The 21,177-nt window shown below is 39.2% G+C and overlaps 1 protein-coding gene across 1 annotated transcript; it reads right to left on the reverse strand.

Annotated features, from left to right (window-relative positions):
* Positions 1–849: 849 nt before the first annotated feature.
* On the reverse strand, positions 850–15,667 carry LOC127532497 (mucin-2-like). The gene is made up of 2 exons (XM_051944239.1): positions 15,400–15,667; positions 850–3,779 (listed from the first exon to the last, which is right to left on the reverse strand). The coding sequence occupies exons 1-2, from the start codon at positions 15,665–15,667 to the stop codon at positions 850–852; spliced, it is 3,198 nt and encodes a 1,065-aa protein (XP_051800199.1).
* Positions 15,668–21,177: the final 5,510 nt, after the last annotated feature.

Here is a 21,177-nt window from a genome sequence, read left to right on the forward strand (position 1 = left end):
AGGAGTTTCTGAATGAGTTGGAGTGGTTGGTCAGTCACAAATGTGGTCTCAGTTGACTCAGCAGTTACTGTGTTTGGTGTTGATGAAATTGTCTGTTGGGGTGTTGATGTTAATGTACTAGTCTGAGCAGATGTTTCCTGTATTGTGGTTGTCTCAGGCTCAGTGGTTGTTTTGTCATTGGGAGTGGTTGGGTCAGGTGTTGCTGTTGTCTTTACAGTCTCAGGAGTTTCCGAATGAGTTGGAACGGTTGGTTCAGTCACAAATGTGGTCTCAGTTGACTCAGCAGTTACTGTGTTTGGTGTTGATGAAATTGTCTGTTGGGGTGTTGATGTTAATGTACTAGTCTGAGCAGATGTTTCCTGTATTGTGGTTGTCTCAACAGGCTCAGTGGTTGTTTTGTCATTGGGAGTGGTTGGGTCAGGTGTTGCTGTTGTCTTTACAGTCTCAGGAGTTTCCGAATGAGTTTGGAACGGTTGGTTCAGTCACAAATGTGGTCTCAGTTGACTCAGCAGTTACTGTGTTTGGTGTTGATGAAATTGTCTGTTGGGTGTTGATGTTAATGTTCCAGTCTGAGCAGATGTTTCCTGTATTGTGGTTGTCTCAAATGGGTCAGTGGTTGTTTTGTCATTGGGAGTAGTTGGGTCAGGTGTTGCTGTTGTCTTTACAGTCTCAGGAGTTTCCGAATGAGTTGGAACGGTTGGTTCAGTCACAAATGTGGTCTCAGTTGACTCAGCAGTTACTGTGTTTGGTGTTGATGAAATTGTCTGTTGGGGTGTTGATGTTAATGTTCCAGTCTGAGCAGATGTTTCCTGTATTGTGGTTGTCTCAAATGGGTCAGTGGTTGTTTTGTCATTGGGAGTAGTTGGGGTCAGGTGTTGCTGTTGTCTTTACAGTCTCAGGAGTTTCTGAATGAGTTGGAGTGGTTGGTTCAGTCACAAATGTGGTCTCAGTTGACTCAGCAGTTACTGTGTTTGGTGTTGATGAAATTGTCTGTTGGGGTGTTGATGTTAATGTACTAGTCTGAGCAGATGTTTCCTGTATTGTGGTTGTCTCAACAGGCTCAGTGGTTGTTTTGTCATTGGGAGTGGTTGGGTCAGGTGTTGCTGTTGTCTTTACAGTCTCAGGAGTTTCCGAATGAGTTGGAACGGTTGGTTCAGTCACAAATGTGGTCTCAGTTGACTCAGCAGTTACTGTGTTTGGTGTTGATGAAATTGTCTGTTGGGGTGTTGATGTTAATGTTCCAGTCTGAGCAGATGTTTCCTGTATTGTGGTTGTCTCAAATGGGTCAGTGGTTGTTTTGTCATTGGGAGTAGTTGGGTCAGGTGTTGCTGTTGTCTTTACAGTCTCAGGAGTTTCTGAATGAGTTGGAGTGGTTGGTTCAGTCACAAATGTGGTCTCAGTTGACTCAGCAGTTACTGTGTTTGGTGTTGATGAAATTGTCTGTTGGGGTGTTGATGTTAATGTACTAGTCTGAGCAGATGTTTCCTGTATTGTGGTTGTCTCAACAGGCTCAGTGGTTGTTTTGTCATTGGGAGTGGTTGGGTCAGGTGTTGCTGTTGTCTTTACAGTCTCAGGAGTTTCCGAATGAGTTGGAACGGTTGGTTCAGTCACAAATGTGGTCTCAGTTGACTCAGCAGTTACTGTGTTTGGTGTTGATGAAATTGTCTGTTGGGGTGTTGATGTTAATGTACTAGTCTGAGCAGATGTTTCCTGTATTGTGGTTGTCTCAACAGGCTCAGTGGTTGTTTTGTCATTGGGAGTAGTTGGGTCAGGTGTTGCTGTTGTCTTTACAGTCTCAGGAGTTTCCGAATGAGTTGGAACGGTTGGTTCAGTCACAAATGTGGTCTCAGTTGACTCAGCAGTTACTGTGTTTGGTGTTGATGAAATTGTCTGTTGGGGTGTTGATGTTAATGTTCCAGTCTGAGCAGATGTTTCCTGTATTGTGGTTGTCTCAAATGGGTCAGTGGTTGTTTTGTCATTGGGAGTAGTTGGGTCAGGTGTTGCTGTTGTCTTTACAGTCTCAGGAGTTTCTGAATGAGTTGGAGTGGTTGGTTCAGTCACAAATGTGGTCTCAGTTGACTCAGCAGTTACTGTGTTTGGTGTTGATGAAATTGTCTGTTGGGGTGTTGATGTTAATGTACTAGTCTGAGCAGATGTTTCCTGTATTGTGGTTGTCTCAACAGGCTCAGTGGTTGTTTTGTCATTGGGAGTGGTTGGGTCAGGTGTTGCTGTTGTCTTTACAGTCTCAGGAGTTTCCGAATGAGTTGGAACGGTTGGTTCAGTCACAAATGTGGTCTCAGTTGACTCAGCAGTTACTGTGTTTGGTGTTGATGAAATTGTCTGTTGGGGTGTTGATGTTAATGTTCCAGTCTGATCAGTTGTTTCCTGTATTGTGGTTGTCTCAACAGGCTCAGTGGTTGTTTTGTCATTGGGAGTGGTTGGGTCAGGTGTTGCTGTTGTCTTTACAGTCTCAGGAGTTTCCGAATGAGTTGGAGCGGTTGGTTCAGTCACAAAGGTGGTCTCAGTTGACTCAGCAGTTACTGTGTTTGGTGTTGATGAAATTGTCTGTTGGGGTGTTGATGTAAATGTTCCAGTCTGATCAGTTGTTTCCTGTATTGTGGTTGTCTCAAATGGGTCAGTGGTTGTTTTGTCATTGGGAGTAGTTGGGTCAGGTGTTGCTGTTGTCTTTACAGTCTCAGGAGTTTCTGAATGAGTTGGAGTGGTTGGTTCAGTCACAAATGTGGTCTCAGTTGACTCAGCAGTTACTGTGTTTGGTGTTGATGAAATTGTCTGTTGGGGTGTTGATGTTAATGTACTAGTCTGAGCAGATGTTTCCTGTATTGTGGTTGTCTCAACAGGCTCAGTGGTTGTTTTGTCATTGGGAGTGGTTGGGTCAGGTGTTGCTGTTGTCTTTACAGTCTCAGGAGTTTCCGAATGAGTTGGAACGGTTGGTTCAGTCACAAATGTGGTCTCAGTTGACTCAGCAGTTACTGTGTTTGGTGTTGATGAAATTGTCTGTTGGGGTGTTGATGTAAATGTTCCAGTCTGATCAGTTGTTTCCTGTATTGTGGTTGTCTCAACAGGCTCAGTGGTTGTTTTGTCATTGGGAGTGGTTGGGTCAGGTGTTGCTGTTGTCTTTACAGTCTCAGGAGTTTCCGAATGAGTTGGAGCGGTTGGTTCAGTCACAAAGGTGGTCTCAGTTGACTCAGCAGTTACTGTGTTTGGTGTTGATGAAATTGTCTGTTGGGGTGTTGATGTAAATGTTCCAGTCTGATCAGTTGTTTCCTGTATTGTGGTTGTCTCAACAGGCTCAGTGGTTGTTTTGTCATTGGGAGTACTTGGGTCAGGTGTTGCTGTTGTCTTTACAGTCTCAGGAGTTTCCGAATGAGTTGGAGCGGTTGGTTCAGTCACAAAGGTGGTCTCAGTTGACTCAGCAGTTACTGTGTTTGGTGTTGATGAAATTGTCTGTTGGGGTGTTGATGTAAATGTTCCAGTCTGATCAGTTGTTTCCTGTATTGTGGTTGTCTCAACAGGCTCAGTGGTTGTTTTGTCATTGGGAGTGGTTGGGTCAGGTGTTGCTGTTGTCTTTACAGTCTCAGGAGTTTCCGAATGAGTTGGAACGGTTGGTTCAGTCACAAATGTGGTCTCAGTTGACTCAGCAGTTACTGTGTTTGGTGTTGATGAAATTGTCTGTTGGGGTGTTGATGTAAATGTTCCAGTCTGATCAGTTGTTTCCTGTATTGTGGATGTCTCCGGTGAAATCCCGAAATCTGAAAAATCTAATTTCAAGAGGAAAAGAAATAATTTTTTTTTTCGTAAATTAAGAGATGTAAAGAGTTCTAACTATTTGTCAAAGTAATTTTGCTAAACAATCTCTAAACCAGTGGATTTTTGCCATGTTTTAGAACATTCTAATACATTATAAAATTTACACAACTGATGCGGTCGTTTTCTAGTCAGTTTACAGTCAATTTCAAGTCAAGATTTAAACTAAAACATTTAATGAGCTTGCTATGAGGATCCATCACTGAGAGAGACTTGTACATTGTGGCTACTCACCAGACTGAAAATGGTGTATGTGGAGCTATAAGCAAATGTTTTAAAGTTTCAAAGGATAATTAAAAAGTACAAAGCAATTTGGTAGGAAATCAAAAATGAACCCTGCTCTGGCAAGAACGGTAGTGCAAGAGGCCAAAAACAATCCAAGGACCAAGACCACCCTGATGGATTTGACATCAGCAAAGACATTTTAACCCTTGTTTATTAATTAGTCATTGAAACTATTATTGCCTATAATATCTCAACCTGATTCAACTTCCTCACCATGAAACACAAAACAAAACTCTCCCGAATAATGCATCAGGCCAGTAAAATTACTCTGTTACAGACCTGGACCTGTGCGCTCTTCCTCCACTACTATGATTTGTATTGTGATCAGCTGCTTATTGTACATCTCTGTGGTTTCGCCCTGGTTTTGCCATTCTGAAAATGTTCACCCTGAAATTTCTTCAGAAATATAAGTGCTATTTCAACAGTATTATGCTTCAGTAATTAGCCACAATACAACTTACAGATCACAGTGGATGTTCAAAGCACAAAAAATTCAATCACAAAGGTTAAGTGCTGCAGTATATTGTCCCCATCGAGAATGAAGATGGGATTTTAAACGCACACAGGGTTTAAGACTCAGACTAATTTACTGGGTGGGTTTTCTGTGGTGCAGACGAGGAAGAATCTGGGATGCCAGTGAAATCCCAATGGGAGGGATGATTTAATTTTTTGACAGTTTGGTCTATATTAGTGCAAAATTTCTGTCCATGAAACTGGACATGCTGTTTTCACTTCAAATTTTTTTGCACAAAGTTACTTTTGTAATGTTGAATAAACCCCTCTGTGGTTGTTGTATTTTACTTTATGATCAAAACAAATTGTCAAGATCTAGAAATTATTTTCAGTTTACATTTATTTCCACATCTGTGTAGTAATCCTGACCACCTGTACAGGAAGAATGTTAAATTATCTCCCTGCCTTGTAACCATATACAATTTATACATAAAAGAAATACATAAACGTTGTGGCAGTACAATGGACAGATTTAAAATAGCAGTTGCATTCACTGAAAAATTACAGTTATTGTTGTCTGTGTAATTTTTACACTTTGCAAAGGCGTCCCTCGGGCTGGATTGGACTCTCTGGCAGGCCGCTTTTTGCCTGCAGGCCTTATGTTTGACCCCCCTGATGTAAAGGATCTCAGAGGATAAGTAGCAGTTATGAACTACTGCTGCATACTAACAGGGTTCTGAACTCCAAATTCATGTAATTTATTTTATTTATGAATCAGGACAAATTCACTGCTTATTTTAGTATATTTGTTTTCCATGACACACAGTAAAATGTTTTCTTACTATGTACCAAAGACTGATTTTCTTGATTACATGGACCCACGATGCCATCTAGTCAACACCAAATGAACTGCGAAAGTCAGGGCTCGACTGTCGTATTACAAAATCTCAAGATCCATCCATCCATTCTCTGTACACCGCTTTATCCTCACGAGGGTCGCGAGGGGTGCTGGAGCCTATCCCAGCTGACTCGGGCGAAGGCAGGGGACACCCTGGACAGGTCACCAGTCTGTGACAGGGCCACATTTAAAGACGAGCAATCACACTCGCATTCACACCTACGGGAAATTTAGAGTATCCAATTAACCTCAGCATATTTTTGGACTGTGGGAGGAAGCCGGAGTGCCCGGAGAAAACCCACGCATGCACAGAGAGAACATGCAAACTCCATGCAGAAAGATCCCAGGCCCAGAAATCTCAAGATATGTATGTTATTCCTGTGATAAATATTATTATTACAAGAAATTACTTATTCTTTCAGATAATTAATGGTTTATTTCACTATGGATTTCAAATGTGTTATGCCCTTTTGCATTTTTACTACTCTTCCTCTTATTCTTTAGTCACATAGCCTACTCTGTTTCCTTGTTGCTAGTTGCATTTGTTAACTGCTTCAAGCCAAAACAGAGATTCTATAGCCACTTACAACTTCCAATCTCCTGCAGCTTCAATTTGAAGTTCTTGTGTCACCTGTCCAGTGTCAATTACTTCTAAAAGTATTTATCTTTAGCTGAACATTAACTACCTGTATGGCAACAAAAGGAGGACTGCTGAGTCAGACTCCCTTCATTGAACAGCAGAGACCAATGGCAGACTTCTGTTGTCTGATAACTACACAACGCTTTGGAAAATGACAATCTGAAATGAAAATGACTGTGTAGAAGTTTTCAATCCCCAAAACAGCTGTTTTTAATTCCAACCAGAGGAATCTTTAAATCAACTATAGTACAAAACAGGTGAGGCCATCATTATCTCTGTCCCAAATTGGGTTGGTGTCTTAATAGCACAACAATCGGCATTTTGGTTGAACTTTTAAACCGTAGTTATCAGACTAGCAAAGTTAGATCACCATTAAATTGTCCTTGTTTTTACCATTTTTCAATTTATCTTGCTTTAATGTAGAAATTACCCACCTACAGTTTTCATTTTATGTTGACTGTCATTTGGCTGCTATTCATTACGGTTTAAAAAATAAATAAATAAATCAGTACAATACTAATCTATTTGGACAGTTATTCTTTTGTTTATTAGTGCATTGCAATGCATTATGTGTCATCTAATGTACCTGTTTATCTTAGGTGACAAATATTGCAGGTGTACCATGGCCCTCTCTGTCTTTGTTCAATGTATATCTGAATAAAGCTTTGACATAAAAGTGATTTATCCCTACACTACACAATGTTGTCACTTTAGCAGACTGATGAGGCAACAATGTTACATACCCCATGTCTGCAAAGGACTTTACATTGCCGTTACAGCTTGCACGAAAAAGTGACCAGTGCGCACATTCAGATACTGTCAGATTAACTTACAGGAATGCATGTCTGAAAAGAATCTTCAGAATTAAAAAGCTGGTGATTGTGATCATAAATGATAATGAATTATGTATGAAGTCACTGCACCTTACTTGCATTCCTTACCATTACTGGAGTTGTGACAGCCAGTTTTAAAAAAAATACGCTAGAACCAGACAGTTTGTCATTTATCATTGTTAGTCCGCCTTCATTATCTACAATGCAACTCAGCCATTAACAGTTCAATTGGAGAATAAAGTGTGCACACAGTTCCCCCCAACACTTAGACACAGCTTCTTTCAATTCTACTCATCACAATTTCAGAGGTTCACATTGTCTATCCTCCTCTACATCCTTTACTAGACTCCTAAAAGCCTACTGTTCCCTTACTTTAAAGCAACAAAATTTAAGTAAAACCAACAAAGCTTGTCTCCCTAATAACACATACAAGGCTGAAACAACTACTCTTTGGACAATCCATAACAAAGACATTAAAGAGATTTTAGGCTGTAAGTGGTATAATCTACAGAAAACAAAAATAACAAAGACATGACTTAACATAAAAATGTCACTTCAGCCACATTCCTACACAGACAAATGGTAAGGTTTATGTGAGTGAAAAATTCGAATGACTCTTACCATCCGCAGAATATGAGCTGATGAGTAAAGCACAGAAAATCAGGAAATGTGAAGAAAACGCCATAACCACACAATAGTGAGCATGCCAAATGTGTGTCTATTCAAGTCCACCAAGTAGGTTGTGAATTGGCTGATCTCAGTGGACTTGCTCTATTTAAAGGAATCCTCCCAGTGTCAAAGTGTAGGGAAACGTCACAGATAGCAAGACTATGAGATCACAAGGAGATAAGATAACCAAGCGTGATATCAAACCACAGGAATATTACATTTTAAAATGCACAACCTTTTCATATATCTCTGCAGTAATTACACTACATTCCTATCAGTGCACCCTGAGTGCACTGATAGGAATGTAGTTTATTAAGAGGTGATTTTGCTACCCACCAGTGCAAATTGTACATAAAGCAAGAGCAGTCATTTTGTTCATTATCACACCTTGTCTCTTGCTATCTTAATGTGTGTAAAATTCATGATACGGCCGTGCTGCACCAGGAGTGGGTTTTAGTTCAGTTTGCTGGAAAAGAAGTAGAAAAAGAAGATAAATGAACAGCAGTGCTTTATTTTCAATACATAAATAATGTTGAATAATTCACCAAATTTCCTGATGTCCATCTTTAATTTTTCATAATGTCAGCATATTGTAATTACAGTTTAACTAAGGGAAAGATAATGTCAAATAAAGTACTGCTAAGGCACAGCTGAACTTATCAACCAAGGCAGGTTAGGGAAATATTGCAGTTAGAGTCAAAAGAAAATTTAGTGTTAACTGCAGATCTGTGAGAAGATACAAACTCTAGTTTTCTAGACACCAAGTTTAAACTTGTGTTCTTTAGAGTTGGCAAGATGGAGTCAGTAATAATTCCTGGGAACATGAGAACACTATCTACTCTTAATTTGGAATTGAATTAAGTATGATTTTGGTGACAACTTAAACTTTGCTGAGCTTAGTTTGTTGTGCAACAACAAAAAATAATCGCAAAAAAGATCCACTTATCTAACTTATGAAAAATTTTAAACCAGGCTAATTGTGAGTGAGGTTGCATGGTGTCTTGGTGGTTAGCACTATCGCCTCACAGCAAGTTTGTGTCCTGGCCTGGGTCTGGGATCTTTCTGCATAGTGGTTGCATTTTCTCTCTGAGCATGTCTGAGCATCTCCAGCTTCCTCCTGCAGTCCAAAAACATGCTGAGGTTAATTGGTGATTCTAAATTCTATGATTATTATGATTATTATGATTGTTTGTTTGTATATGTCGCCCTGTGATAGACTGGTGACCTGTTCAGGGTGTCCCCTGCCTTCACCCTAAGTCAGCTGGGATAGACTCCAGCCCCTCTATGACCCTAATGAGGATTGAGCGGCGTATAGAAAATGGATGGAAAATTGTGAGATACAGGAAGCAGGGACTACCCTTCCCTACCCTTCCGCTCATGTGGGCATGGGTGTGTGGGTATATGTGGAATGTTTGCAGGTCATCATCATCATCACCATCATGATAAACGCAGTTCCGCAAGGTCTTTCTTGACTGTCACATCCCACGTTTTCCTGGGGCGACCTTGAAGGCATGTTCCCTATGTATCCCACTCATTGGTTAATTAACTGATTGAGCTCACCTGTGGCGGGGAAAGGTCTACCTATCTATTCTTCATTCCTGCACCCTAAAAGCCTGACTCAGACTACTGTGCAACGTTGGATCATTGAATAACATTCAGTTAGTCAAGCCAGCTCCTAGTTATTGTTTCGTGTTTCGCTTATCGTTTCAGTCAGTAACCTGTACTTTCTTTGTCCAGTCCGTGATCACGCCGCTTGCGCTGCTGACCTGCTTTGCTAACGCTACAGACCATCTGTTTTGCCTTTCTCCTGGATACGATATGGATTCCACTCCACTTCGGTTCTGTGGGATCTCCATGCCAAAACCCACATCAGAGCATTACAAATGCCCAATCTAGCTCATAAGACTAAGTCTGTCTGGTATGATAGTGTATTGTGTTTTTGCTTAGTACTGCTAACCACTGTGATTTCCATGTAATGCACCCACCAGCCAGCAGTTGTTCCCCTGAGTAGTCACCCTGTTTAACCTCCCCAGCCACATCGCTTTCCCTTGGCCTACATTTGACTTCCTGCAAACATTGTACAATTTATGATTGTATTTGAAATTGTTTCGTCATTTATTTATTCTTTATTTTTACCAGGTAAGAACAGTTGAGAACAATTTCTAATTTACAGTGATGACATGGCAAGAGGTCCCAGCATTTTTTTTTTGTGTGTGCGCTGTTTCTGTCACCTTGCACTTGAACCACTAACCCGATCTTTGACAATACCACACTGTCTGCTTTTCATTTTCATTTATGTGTTTACTCATTTGCATCGAAGTAGACAAGTCCCGCAATTAAATGAGTCAAATGCACAAAATCTACTATCCAAAAGAGGATTATGCCTCAGCTTCCCTTTCAGACGCTTGGCTCTCACAGCAACAAATATGAAAAGTACTAATTCTGAGATCAAAGTTTATCTTCTAAAAAGAATGATACCTTACGTTTGAAGCAATATTTAAACATCAGTATAACACCTACAATGCCAAGGGCTTGCTAAGATATGCTCATGTGATTTAAAGATAAGATATAAGAAGATAAGATAACTTCGCCTTGCAGCAAGAAGATCCTGGGATCTTTCTGCATGGAGTTTGCATGTTCTCCCTGTGCATGCGTGGGTTTTCTCCGGGCACTCCGGCTTCCTCCCACAGTCCAAAAATATGCTGAGGTTAATTGATCACTCCAAATTGCCCGTAGGTGTGAATGTGAGTGTGATTGTCTGTCTGTATATGTAGCCCTGCGACAGACTAGCGACCTGTCCAGGGTGTCTGCTGCCTTCGCCCGAGTCAGCTGGGATAGGCTCCAGCACCCCCCGTGACCCAAGTGAGGATAAAGCGGTGTATAGAGAATGGATGGATGAAGATAAGATAACGTAAGCTAAGATACAACATCCTTTTGTCAGACCCACAGTGGGGAAATTTGCAGTGTTACAGCAGCAAAGATGCTGCAAACATTTAAGGAATGTAGTTTTAAAGTACATTATTGGGGGAACCAGAATAAAGGAGAGGTGGAGGTACAGCCAATATCTACAAAGCCGTAATTCAAGTTGTGCTTTAATTTAGGACATAGGAAGATAATGTATTAAGTTGAATTTAGATCACCATTAGACACTAGACTGTTGAACTGTGTCTCCTCTTCCTGGAGTCCTTGCTTTTAAATTTCATTTCTTGTCCAGACATATACTGTATAGGAACGAATTTGCTCCATGGTGCTGATTCATAATCTGCCCTTTATTATTCATAGTGCTAATAATAAAGTAAAAAAATGATACAGAAATCATGTATTTAAATGTATTTGTGTTTTTATTCAGTTTGACTATCCACTTTGTGCAAGACAGCAAGGTTATAAAAGTTAAATATTTTATATTTATGCATATTATATCTATATATACAAATGTTATAAACACATTTTGATGTGTTTAAATGAGAGGTTGAGAAAATCACAATTCAAATTCTTCTAATTATTATTATTGCATTTATACTGCAGTAGTCCAAAATTATGTGAAAATGCATGTACATAGTTTGTGAAACAGCATAACCTATGCCTCATTGCCGCTAGAAACACAGGAAACACCCTGCAACTCACTTGAGGGGTAAAATATAAAATGTCTCTGTAATGCACTTTGTCCATGAGAAAAGAAACATATAGAAACAAAAAGAAACCTGGCATACTTTTCCCCTCAGCACGCTGTGTGGTTAACTAGCGGCTTTAACTTATGAGAGATGTGTGCAGAGTCAGATGTGCACACTCAGGATGCTCACTTCACTTCATCAGTCATCTTGGAAGAATACACCGTGTACAAACAAATACCGCTTCAAAATCTCCTCACCAGACCATCAGTTGTTGAAGTCCTCCCTCTGGCGCTAGCGTTGGGCCACAGGGGACCTCAGAGCAGTGAGGGACGTCTGTAACCGACCCAGGGTAGATCTGAGTTATTATTATTTTTGTTTGTTTTATTTATTATTTTGGGCCACAAAGACACACACACACACACACACACGTTTGTACTTCCATCTTAGTGAGGACATCCATAAGCGTAATGCATTTCCTAGAGCTTTACCCTAACCTTAGCCATCACAACTGATTGCCTAAACTTAATCCTTACCCTAACCCTAACCAAACCTCAATTCATACCTGTTCTCTAAAAACAAGTCTTCACCCTCAAACATGGCTGTTTCAAAGTGAGGACCGGCCAAAATGTCCTCACTTTGTAAAAATGTCCTCACTTTGATAGTTAAATGCAGAAAATGGTCCTCACAATGTAGCAAGTACAAGAACACACACACACACACACACACACACACACACACACACACACACACACACACACACACACACACACACACACACACACACACACACACACACACACACACACACACACACACACACACACACACACACACAAATAAATTAAAACTAAACTACAAAAACAACTTTGACAAAAGGGCACTTTGGGCATCAAGGGGCAGATGCATTTTCAAGAAAATGTTTGCTATAGCATTATTTTTACATTCTACTTACATGCTAAATATCACAATACAATGGATAATATGATGATAACTGCTGTATTACTACTTTTACTGCATAGTAAAATAACTAAAACCATAATCCCACATATAATATATACTCTTTATATGTCTACAAAGTACCCCAGATATACCAGTTTCAACTACAAATCAGACAGCATGAAGGACAGTACAAGTCAAGAATGAGACTAGAGAACAAGTAGTGTGTATATTAGGCACAGACTGGTTAAAGCTTGGCTGATATTCTGCATTTATCCAAACATCTGAATCATTATTTTTATTGACTAGTTTTCGATAAAAATAAATTAAATGGCTTCTTTGGATGTGATGCAGCAGAATCTAGTCAATTAACACAGAAAGTTACTGTTTTCAAACAGGAACAGGCAAGTGACTTTGCAGATAGTAATGATAATGAAAACTGGTATTGACCCTGAACAAAAACTTCAAGTGGACAGTCTGGAGGAATGCATTGCAACCACATCCATCACTAATGGTTCCAGCAGCATCTGGACTGTCATGTAGGATGGGACCAAGACCCCTTTACCAAGAAGTCTCCCCCTCTGACATCCCCCTAGCATCAAAGACTGTATTTCTGATTAATTTATTGTTACCTTTATTGGAAAAAATGTTTTCCTTTCAAAAATAAGAACATTTCTGAGCGACCCCAAACTTTTAAAAAGTAGTGTATGTCTCGTAGCTTAGCTGGAAAGTAAAACTCTGACAGTGAAGAACAAAAAAACAGTGAGTTTAATCTGCCAATATCCTGCTACAAACCAACATACCTGTGATCAGTATGACCATGCAAAACTAAAGCGCAATGCATATATGCAAAAAAGGTGCAATCATTGAATTAAATTTAACCATCACGATTGACTATATGAGAGCCAAGTGATTTTCAAGCTTATTTTAGGCTGATCTTTGGGCTGACAGCTTTACAGCAGGAGCTGCTTTATTGCAGCATAATTACACAGCCACACAGTGATAAGCTGCAATGAGCAAGGATTAAGGCAGAAAAATCAATGATTTTCAAATGTACTCAGGACATTGTTGCCATGAAACTCTGTTTGTTTTGACAATTTACCATTTTTTTCCCGTCAGAGACTACCTGATGCAATGACAATGACAAAATCTAATCTCCTCTAAAATCTTAATTTTTATCTAAACTCAGAAAGCAACACTCATTGAGTAAAGGAATGCAGTGTTATTGGAAATCTGGTGGTACCAAATGGTGTATTATTACAGCAATATTTTAGTATTTATTATTACTATTTAACCCAACACCCACTCTGTAATTGATGAGCTCTTTCACACACTTTGTAATGTTACTGATAAGCTGATTTCTTAGATGCTTTAGTGCTCCTAATAAATGTTTGTCCCAGAGATGGCTTTTCAGATTGACACAGACAAATTTGTCTTCTCTGTTCATAATGTGAACATTGTTATCTTTAAAGGACTGGCCTTTATCCTCCTGAAAGTTTAACAACCATTCACCCCAAAGCAGGTGAGTCTTGGGTCTTTAATGGGCCAAAAGCCACGTTATATGAAGGTGACAATACATATGTGGGGTATCCAATCAGACAGTTAGAAGTGTAGAATCCTATGAATGAGAGGCCAAACATTATCTACTACCAAAATGAGAAGTCCAGTTGCCTTTTACTGAAGTTTTTAGGATTACTATGACTGAGAATCCACAGAGACATGCAACCTAAGTAAATATCTAAAAAACAACAACAAAAAAAATCAAGCTAGGCACTGCAGTATTGTGACCGTTTGATATGCAGAAGCAGCACAGATTTCTGTAAGTTTCAGCAAATCTTGACAATTAATAACTAGGTTGATGCTAGAGGTAGGGACCCGTATCCGTAGCATCTGTACTAGAGGTACGGACCCGTTAAGGTCACTGAAGAGCTAGCGCCGGTTAACTACTATTTGCTGCACATTACAGGCAGTTTATATGAATGACTTTGACGGCGAACATTGTATAATTTAACCAACAATACACCGTCTCCTCTCACACTTTAGACAATGTAGTTTTTACGCTTTTAGACGCCGTGTCTAAATTGTTTGAACTCCAGTTCCTATTAATTAGTTTACCGCGTTCAGTGGTGGAAGCGGCTGACGAACTGCATTGCAAATGTTCCCATTTAATTTCGGACGCTAATTTACAAGATAAAATTAAGGATGTCGAATATGAAACAAACACTCGTGAATGGTGAGGAGCAGCTCTTTAATTCGGCATGAATAAAAAAAAAACCACAAACTCGATTTACTGTGATATTGTGAGATTTGTTTGTGGTGATGTAAATTACCCATTCAACAGAGTCCGCTAACATTAAAGTGACTGTGACAGTGTCTGTGTTGACAGACGCAGAAAATACGTCAGGGTTTTGTTTAGGTTGTTAATATGTAATAGTCTGTCGCTACTTTTGAAGGTAAAAAAAATACTTGTAGTTTGCTGGCTGTTAGTTCCACCATTTGTTTTGTTTGCTGTTTGTGCTTTATTAGAACAGGGTCACGTGAATAAAAAGTTTTGCTATTTTTAATAGTAGTGCTGATTTCAACCCCCAAATCGCTGTCCGTGAAAAAGTCAGATAGTGATGTTGGACTTTTCCACAGACAACGATGACCCCAGCACACTGATTGTAAAATATTTCTTGTAACTTTATTGGAACTTGATATTGAATGAATGGACTTTAATACACTGTTAACCCTCCTGTCATGTTCACCTCCTGCCCCTTACTTTAGTGTTCCCAGTCAAAATTGACCGGTCTGTTTTAACAGCTTTTAAAATAGCACAAAAATCATTTTTCACCAGCAAACATTTATTCAACATTCTTTAACTGTGAACAAGTGACATTTAATATGAATTTATGGAAATAGACATAAAACAACTGCATTAAAAATTACAATTATGAACGTGTACTGTAAAAAAAATTAAAATCAAAGATGAAACTCAACATGAAGGTGTGTGTGTGTGTGTGTGTGTGTGGGTGTGTGGGTGTGGGTGTGTACATGAATTCATGCACATGAGTGGCATGTGACACTCAGGTTAGAGTGGGCCTTGTAAATGTAGGCATCACATTTGCAGCATCTCAGGCTTGTTTATAATTCCCTCAGTGGACTCTGGTAAAAAGAGTTAGAAGCTGGACTTGATGTCATCCACACGAGATGTTGCATAGCGAGTTGGCCCTGGCATCATCTTTATGATATTTTCCACTCTTGCTCTACTTCCTCTGTCCTGGTGGACTGAAGACCAGAGCAAGTGTCCACTCTTGAACCGGAAAGTCTCCTCAGGTGTCTGATCTTCAGATGCCTCTCCTTCTCCATCGGTTGACTGGTCTGTCTCCTCAAAGTCTGGATCAAAATCCATGTTGTCTTCCTCTTCTGAGACATCCTCCTCTATCTCTGGCTCAATTTCAGTGCCCTCTTCATCCTGTCCAAAAATCTGGACCAGAACCTCTTCTGCAGAGAACCTCTTGGTCAGCCACCTACTCATTGTGCTCAGAGTAAAAGGAGTGCAAGGAAGACATCAAGCTATATATATGGGGTCTGTGTGAAGATGATACATTGATGCCAATGTTTCGATACACTGATTGATACATTGATTAGTCTGGAAGGTGTGGTTCACGTGGGGGTTAGGCACAAAGGCGCGGGAAAGAGATGGGTTCACATAACAGACAGCTGTCTCGTCTGTGTGAAGATTTGATACATTGCTTCGGTTCACATGGGAGGAACGGCACATAAGCACGGGAAAGAGATGTGTACCCACAAAAGACATTGTTTGGTCTGAAGAGTGAGTGAGTGAGTGAGTGAGTGAGTGAGTTGTTTATGGAAATATTTTCTGTCTGATGGATGAATATATTCTGGTTATCCATTCATTTCTTATGGCTGTCACTTTTGACCGGGAACACAACAGGTGTAACAAGGTTGATTAAAACACTCAAAATTCAATGAAAGTGGTGAAAATCTTTTTTATGTGTTTAATTGCATAGTATGGAGGATATCATGAGGCCTTGAGGCAATCAGATGTAAAACACAATTTTTATGAAGGTTTTAAGTTGTAAATCGGTCTGATTTGACCCGAACACGACGGGAGGGTTAATACACAAAATACATTTATTTTTTTAATACAGTGTTATATTATGTGTTTACATCATTAAATACTGATGTTCAAATTCCACGAAGAGCAGATGACTGACATGACAGGCTCGGCACGCAGATTCACCTCGAATCACGGAAGCGCCTTCATCAGAGTAGCCGGCTCCTTAATATTTATGTGCGGCTCATTAATATTTATGAAAAGGGAAAGTCCCGTATCCATAGGCCACAGGCTACGGGTTCGTATCTGTAGACACTACCTTTGTAAAGCGATTGTTTTAGTAGCAGTAGTTAATATTTAAGAGCCCCTACAAGACCAAAGGCTTTTGCTACAGTCACTGTAAAGTAATGTACTGAGAAAATAATAATGATCAAGGATATCCAACTGGTAGATGTGGTTGTGACCTGCGTTCTGTTTGCTATGGTCTTCAGTGACTGCGATGCATTTCAATACAGAGTTTTGAGATTTGACAGTGGGCTGTGTTATTTTTAAATGGCTTCACCAAGATTGGTCTTTTTTTTTTTATTGAAGCACTTGGCATTCCCGGGTTTCCTGTCTATGGAGCCTCTGCCTCTAACCATACCAGGTTAACAATGTTTTTGGCAGCACTATGCTGACTTAAAATATGTAAGAGTTACATTTTATTATACTACCAATAGATTAAAATGACTGCCAAGGATTAAAATGTATCAAGCAACTTTGCATGATGGTGGTACCAGAAAACAGCAAAAACAGTTTTTGAAGGAAAAGACAACCGTTGAGGGGCTAATTGATACTGGGTGAAATGTAACGGTAAACACAAGTGTTAAACACCGTAATGTTGAGATCTACAACTGAATTTCTGGTCCTGTTTAGATCACAGAGCTCCTGATTTAACCATAGACTGTATATAACTTTTAAAAATGCAAATATCAGTGTAGATGCTTTTACTTGAAAGAAATCATTTAATGATAAAATATGTTCAAGAACAATTACTATTGTTTTGTCAAAAATTGAAATGACAACATGTGTTACAAAAAATATATACATTTTTAGTCTTTTAACAGTGGACTGAATTGTTTTTCAGTGTGACCCAGTTTTTCAAATAATATAATCAGATCACAACAAAGAAAACTGCAGTGTTGTCCATCAGAGAGCTGCGTAGTCCTGCCAGTACTAAATGGAGTTAATGCGTTTTATGTGTAAGTAAAATGGAGCTTTTTTTGAGCGAGAGAGAGAGTTAGAGAAATGTTGCCTGTGCTATAATGAAAACATCTACTGTCCGATCACAGCTTCTCTTTTATTTTCTGGATTGCAGTTGAATTTTAATATGGCTTAGACAACTCAGTTTAGACTTAAAAGGTTCATTTATGCAGATATCAAAGAAGATATTAAAGGAAAGGGTAAATACTTGACCTTTAACATATATTATGCGTTGCAGTATATATATATATATATATATATATATATATATATATATATATATATATATATATATATATATATAATTGTGACAGTAAATGCATGCATAAAAAGAAAACCATATTTCACTCTTTTCCCTGATTTAATTAGACTTTTTATGTCATCCATATTTCAGACATGTCAATCAGAAAGGACTTTCTGTAGAAAACCCATTTTTCACGGAATTAAAATAAATTTTGCTATAAATAGCAAAACGTTCTGGAAACAAAGTTTATGAGCAAATGAAGGTACAATTGAGGTGACACATCATTTCCATGACACTCCCTTTGGTTGGACATTTGCAATAAAAACAGGCTGTTATGGCATGCCAAGTTGGCATTGAGTGTGCTTATGAAAAAGTTTTACTTCCCTGTCTGGCAAAGAAATAGTTTTAGTACTTAAGTTTTTATAGCACTCTGTTACACAAGTTAGTGAACCACATGATGTGCTTGGTGGGGTCAATTGACTCATGTGACTTTAACAGTTGCCTCGATCGCCACACCAGTCAGAACTGACAAAGCCTACTGGATGAGAGATGATGCAGTCTTTAAAGCAATTTTATGGAAAATTGTGGAAATCTTGAACCAGATTAAGGGAAAGCAGTCATCTGCTTTAATCAGTTTGAGCAGGGGCAGAGGCTGGAGGCCAGAGAAAGATAAGCACCGGGCAACAAAAAACAGTAAACACTGAGCAGGTTGGTGAGGTCCAAATACCTGCAGAAAGGTTTTTACTTTTACCTCTTATTTTACATCATTGAGCAGTTTTACCTACAATAATAATAGCTTATCAAATTATCATGAAAAATCTTTTTAACAACTGGGGTCTTGTGTTTTCAAATATTTTTTGGGATATTTTGGTTAAATGACACTAAGAGAATTTTTAAAAAATGTGACTTTATAAACAGAGTTCATGTAACAAGTGTATACAGTATTTAAATATAAAATAATTATCAGAACTTCCAAGCACTGTAGAGAATGATCCTTGATAAGGATCATTTGTCTGAAAACTCAAGAACAGGTACTAGAGGTTTTATAGCAAGAAAAAAAATTCATACATTTCAGATGAATGGCTGTTTTTTTTTTAAGCACCACAGTGACATGACCGGCACATTATAGCAAGATAGCATTTCCTAAAGGTACCCTTAAAAAGTTATATGAGTAAACAAAATGTGGTTTGAATTGTGCATTTCAAAATATTTTCAAAGAAAATATTCTTCATGGCTACATACAAATTTCATACACTACTATTCAAATGTTTGGGGTCACTTAGAAATGTCCTTACTTTTGAAAGAAAAGCCATTTTTTTCAAAGAACATAATAAATGAATCAGAAATACAGTCATTGTGAATGTGATAAATGACTATTCTAGCTGGAAATTACAGATTTTTAACAGAATATCTCCATAGGGGTACAAAGGTCCAGTTCCAGCAACCATCACTCCTGTGTTCTAATGCTACATTGTGTTAGCTAATGGTGTGGAAAGGCTGATTGATGATTAGAAAATCTTTGTGCAGTTATGCTAGCACATGAATAAAAGTGAATTTTCATGGAAGACATGAAATTGTCTGGATGACCCCAAACTTTTGAATGGTCATGTATGCGTTTGGGATGTCGACTCACTGATCACTCCTGGTTGTAAACGTAAATGGGACCAGTGGCTGTAACTGTCAGATAAATGTAGTGGAGTGAAAAATACACGACACTGTCATATGAAATGCAGGAAATAGAAATAACAGTGGTTTGAATTGAAAGATACACTACATCAAAACGATACCCATGCTGCACTCATGTAGAATACTTGATTGATTGTACTTTACTTACAGTTTTTGCTAGGAGTGTGAATAGACTGTGCATTCTAATTACTGTCATTGGCATTCCTGTTGTTTCAAGATTGTCATTTTAATCATAGCTTTTTATGATGGAGGGCAAGGTCAGTAGACAGCTGCCATCCTGATGATTTGCTCTGTTTATTACAGTGGAGAAGAAAATACAACGCAACTCAGAGGGAGGTTGTGGCATGATACAGTGCCTTATGAAAGTATTCGGCCCCCTTGAACTTTTCAACCTTTCGCCACATTTCAGGCTTCAAACATAAAGATATAAAATTTTAATATTTTGTCAAGAATCAACAACAATTGGGACACAATCGTGAAGTGAAATGAAATTTATTGGATATTTTATACTTTTTTAACAAATAAAAAACTGAAAAGTGGGGTGTGCAATATTATTCGGCCCCTTTACTTTCAGTGCAGCAAACTCACTCCAGAGGTTCAGTGAGGATCTCTGAATGATCCAATGTTGTCCTAAATGACTGATGATGATAAATAGAATCCACCTGAGTGTAATCAAGTCTCCGTATAAATGCACCTGCTCTGTGATAGTCTCAGGGTTCTGTTTAAAGTGCAGAGAGCATCATGAAGACCAAGGAACACACCAGGCAGGTCCGAGATACTGTTGTGGAGAAGTTTAAAGCCGGATTTGGATACAAAAAGATTTCCCAAGCTTTAAACATCTCAAGGAGCACTGTGCAAGCAATCATATTGAAATGGAAGGAGTATCAGACCACTGCAAATCTACCAAGACCCGGCCATCCCTCTGAACTTTCACCTCGAACAAGGAGAAGACTGATCAGAGATGCAGCCAAGAGGCCCATGATCACTCTGGATGAACTGCAGAGATCTACAGCTGAGGTGGGAGAGTCTGTCCATAGGACAACAATCAGTTGTACACTGCACAAATCTGGCCTTTATGGAAGAGTGGCAAGAAGAAAGCCATTTCTCAAAGATATCCATAAAAAGTCTCATTTGAAGTTTGCCACAAGCCACCTGGGAGACACACCAAACATGTGGAAGAAGGTGCTCTGGTCAGATGAAACCAAAATCCAACTTTTTGGCCACAATGCAAAATGATATGTTTGGCGTAAAAGCAACACAGCTCATCACCCTGAACACACCATCCCCACTGTCAAACATGGTGGTGGCAGCGTCATGGTTTGGGCCTGCTTTTCTTCAGCAGGGACAGGGAAGATGGTTAAAATTGATGGGAAGATGAATGGAGCCAAATACAGGAGCATTCTGGAAGAAAACCTGTTGGAGTCTGCAAAAGACCTGAGACTGGGACGGAGATTTATCTTCCAACAGGACAATGATCCAAAACATAAAGCCAAATCTACAATGGAATGGTTCACAAATAAACATATCCAGGTGTTAGAATGGCCAAGTCAAAGTCCAGACCTGAATCCAATGGAGAATCTGTGGGCAGAGCTGAAGACTGCTGTTCACAAACGCTCTCCATCCAACCTCACTGAGCTCGAGCTGTTTTGCAAGGAAGAATGGGCAAGAATTTCAGTCTCTCGATGTGCAAAACTGATAGAGACATACCCCAAGCGACTTGCAGCTGTAATTGCAGCAAAAGGTGGCGCTACAAAGTATTAATGCAAGGGGGCCGAATAATATTGCACGCCCCACT

The sequence above is a fragment of the Acanthochromis polyacanthus genome, chromosome 23, assembly GCF_021347895.1.
Source record: "Acanthochromis polyacanthus isolate Apoly-LR-REF ecotype Palm Island chromosome 23, KAUST_Apoly_ChrSc, whole genome shotgun sequence".
NCBI classification, from domain to species: Eukaryota; Metazoa; Chordata; class Actinopteri; family Pomacentridae; genus Acanthochromis; species Acanthochromis polyacanthus.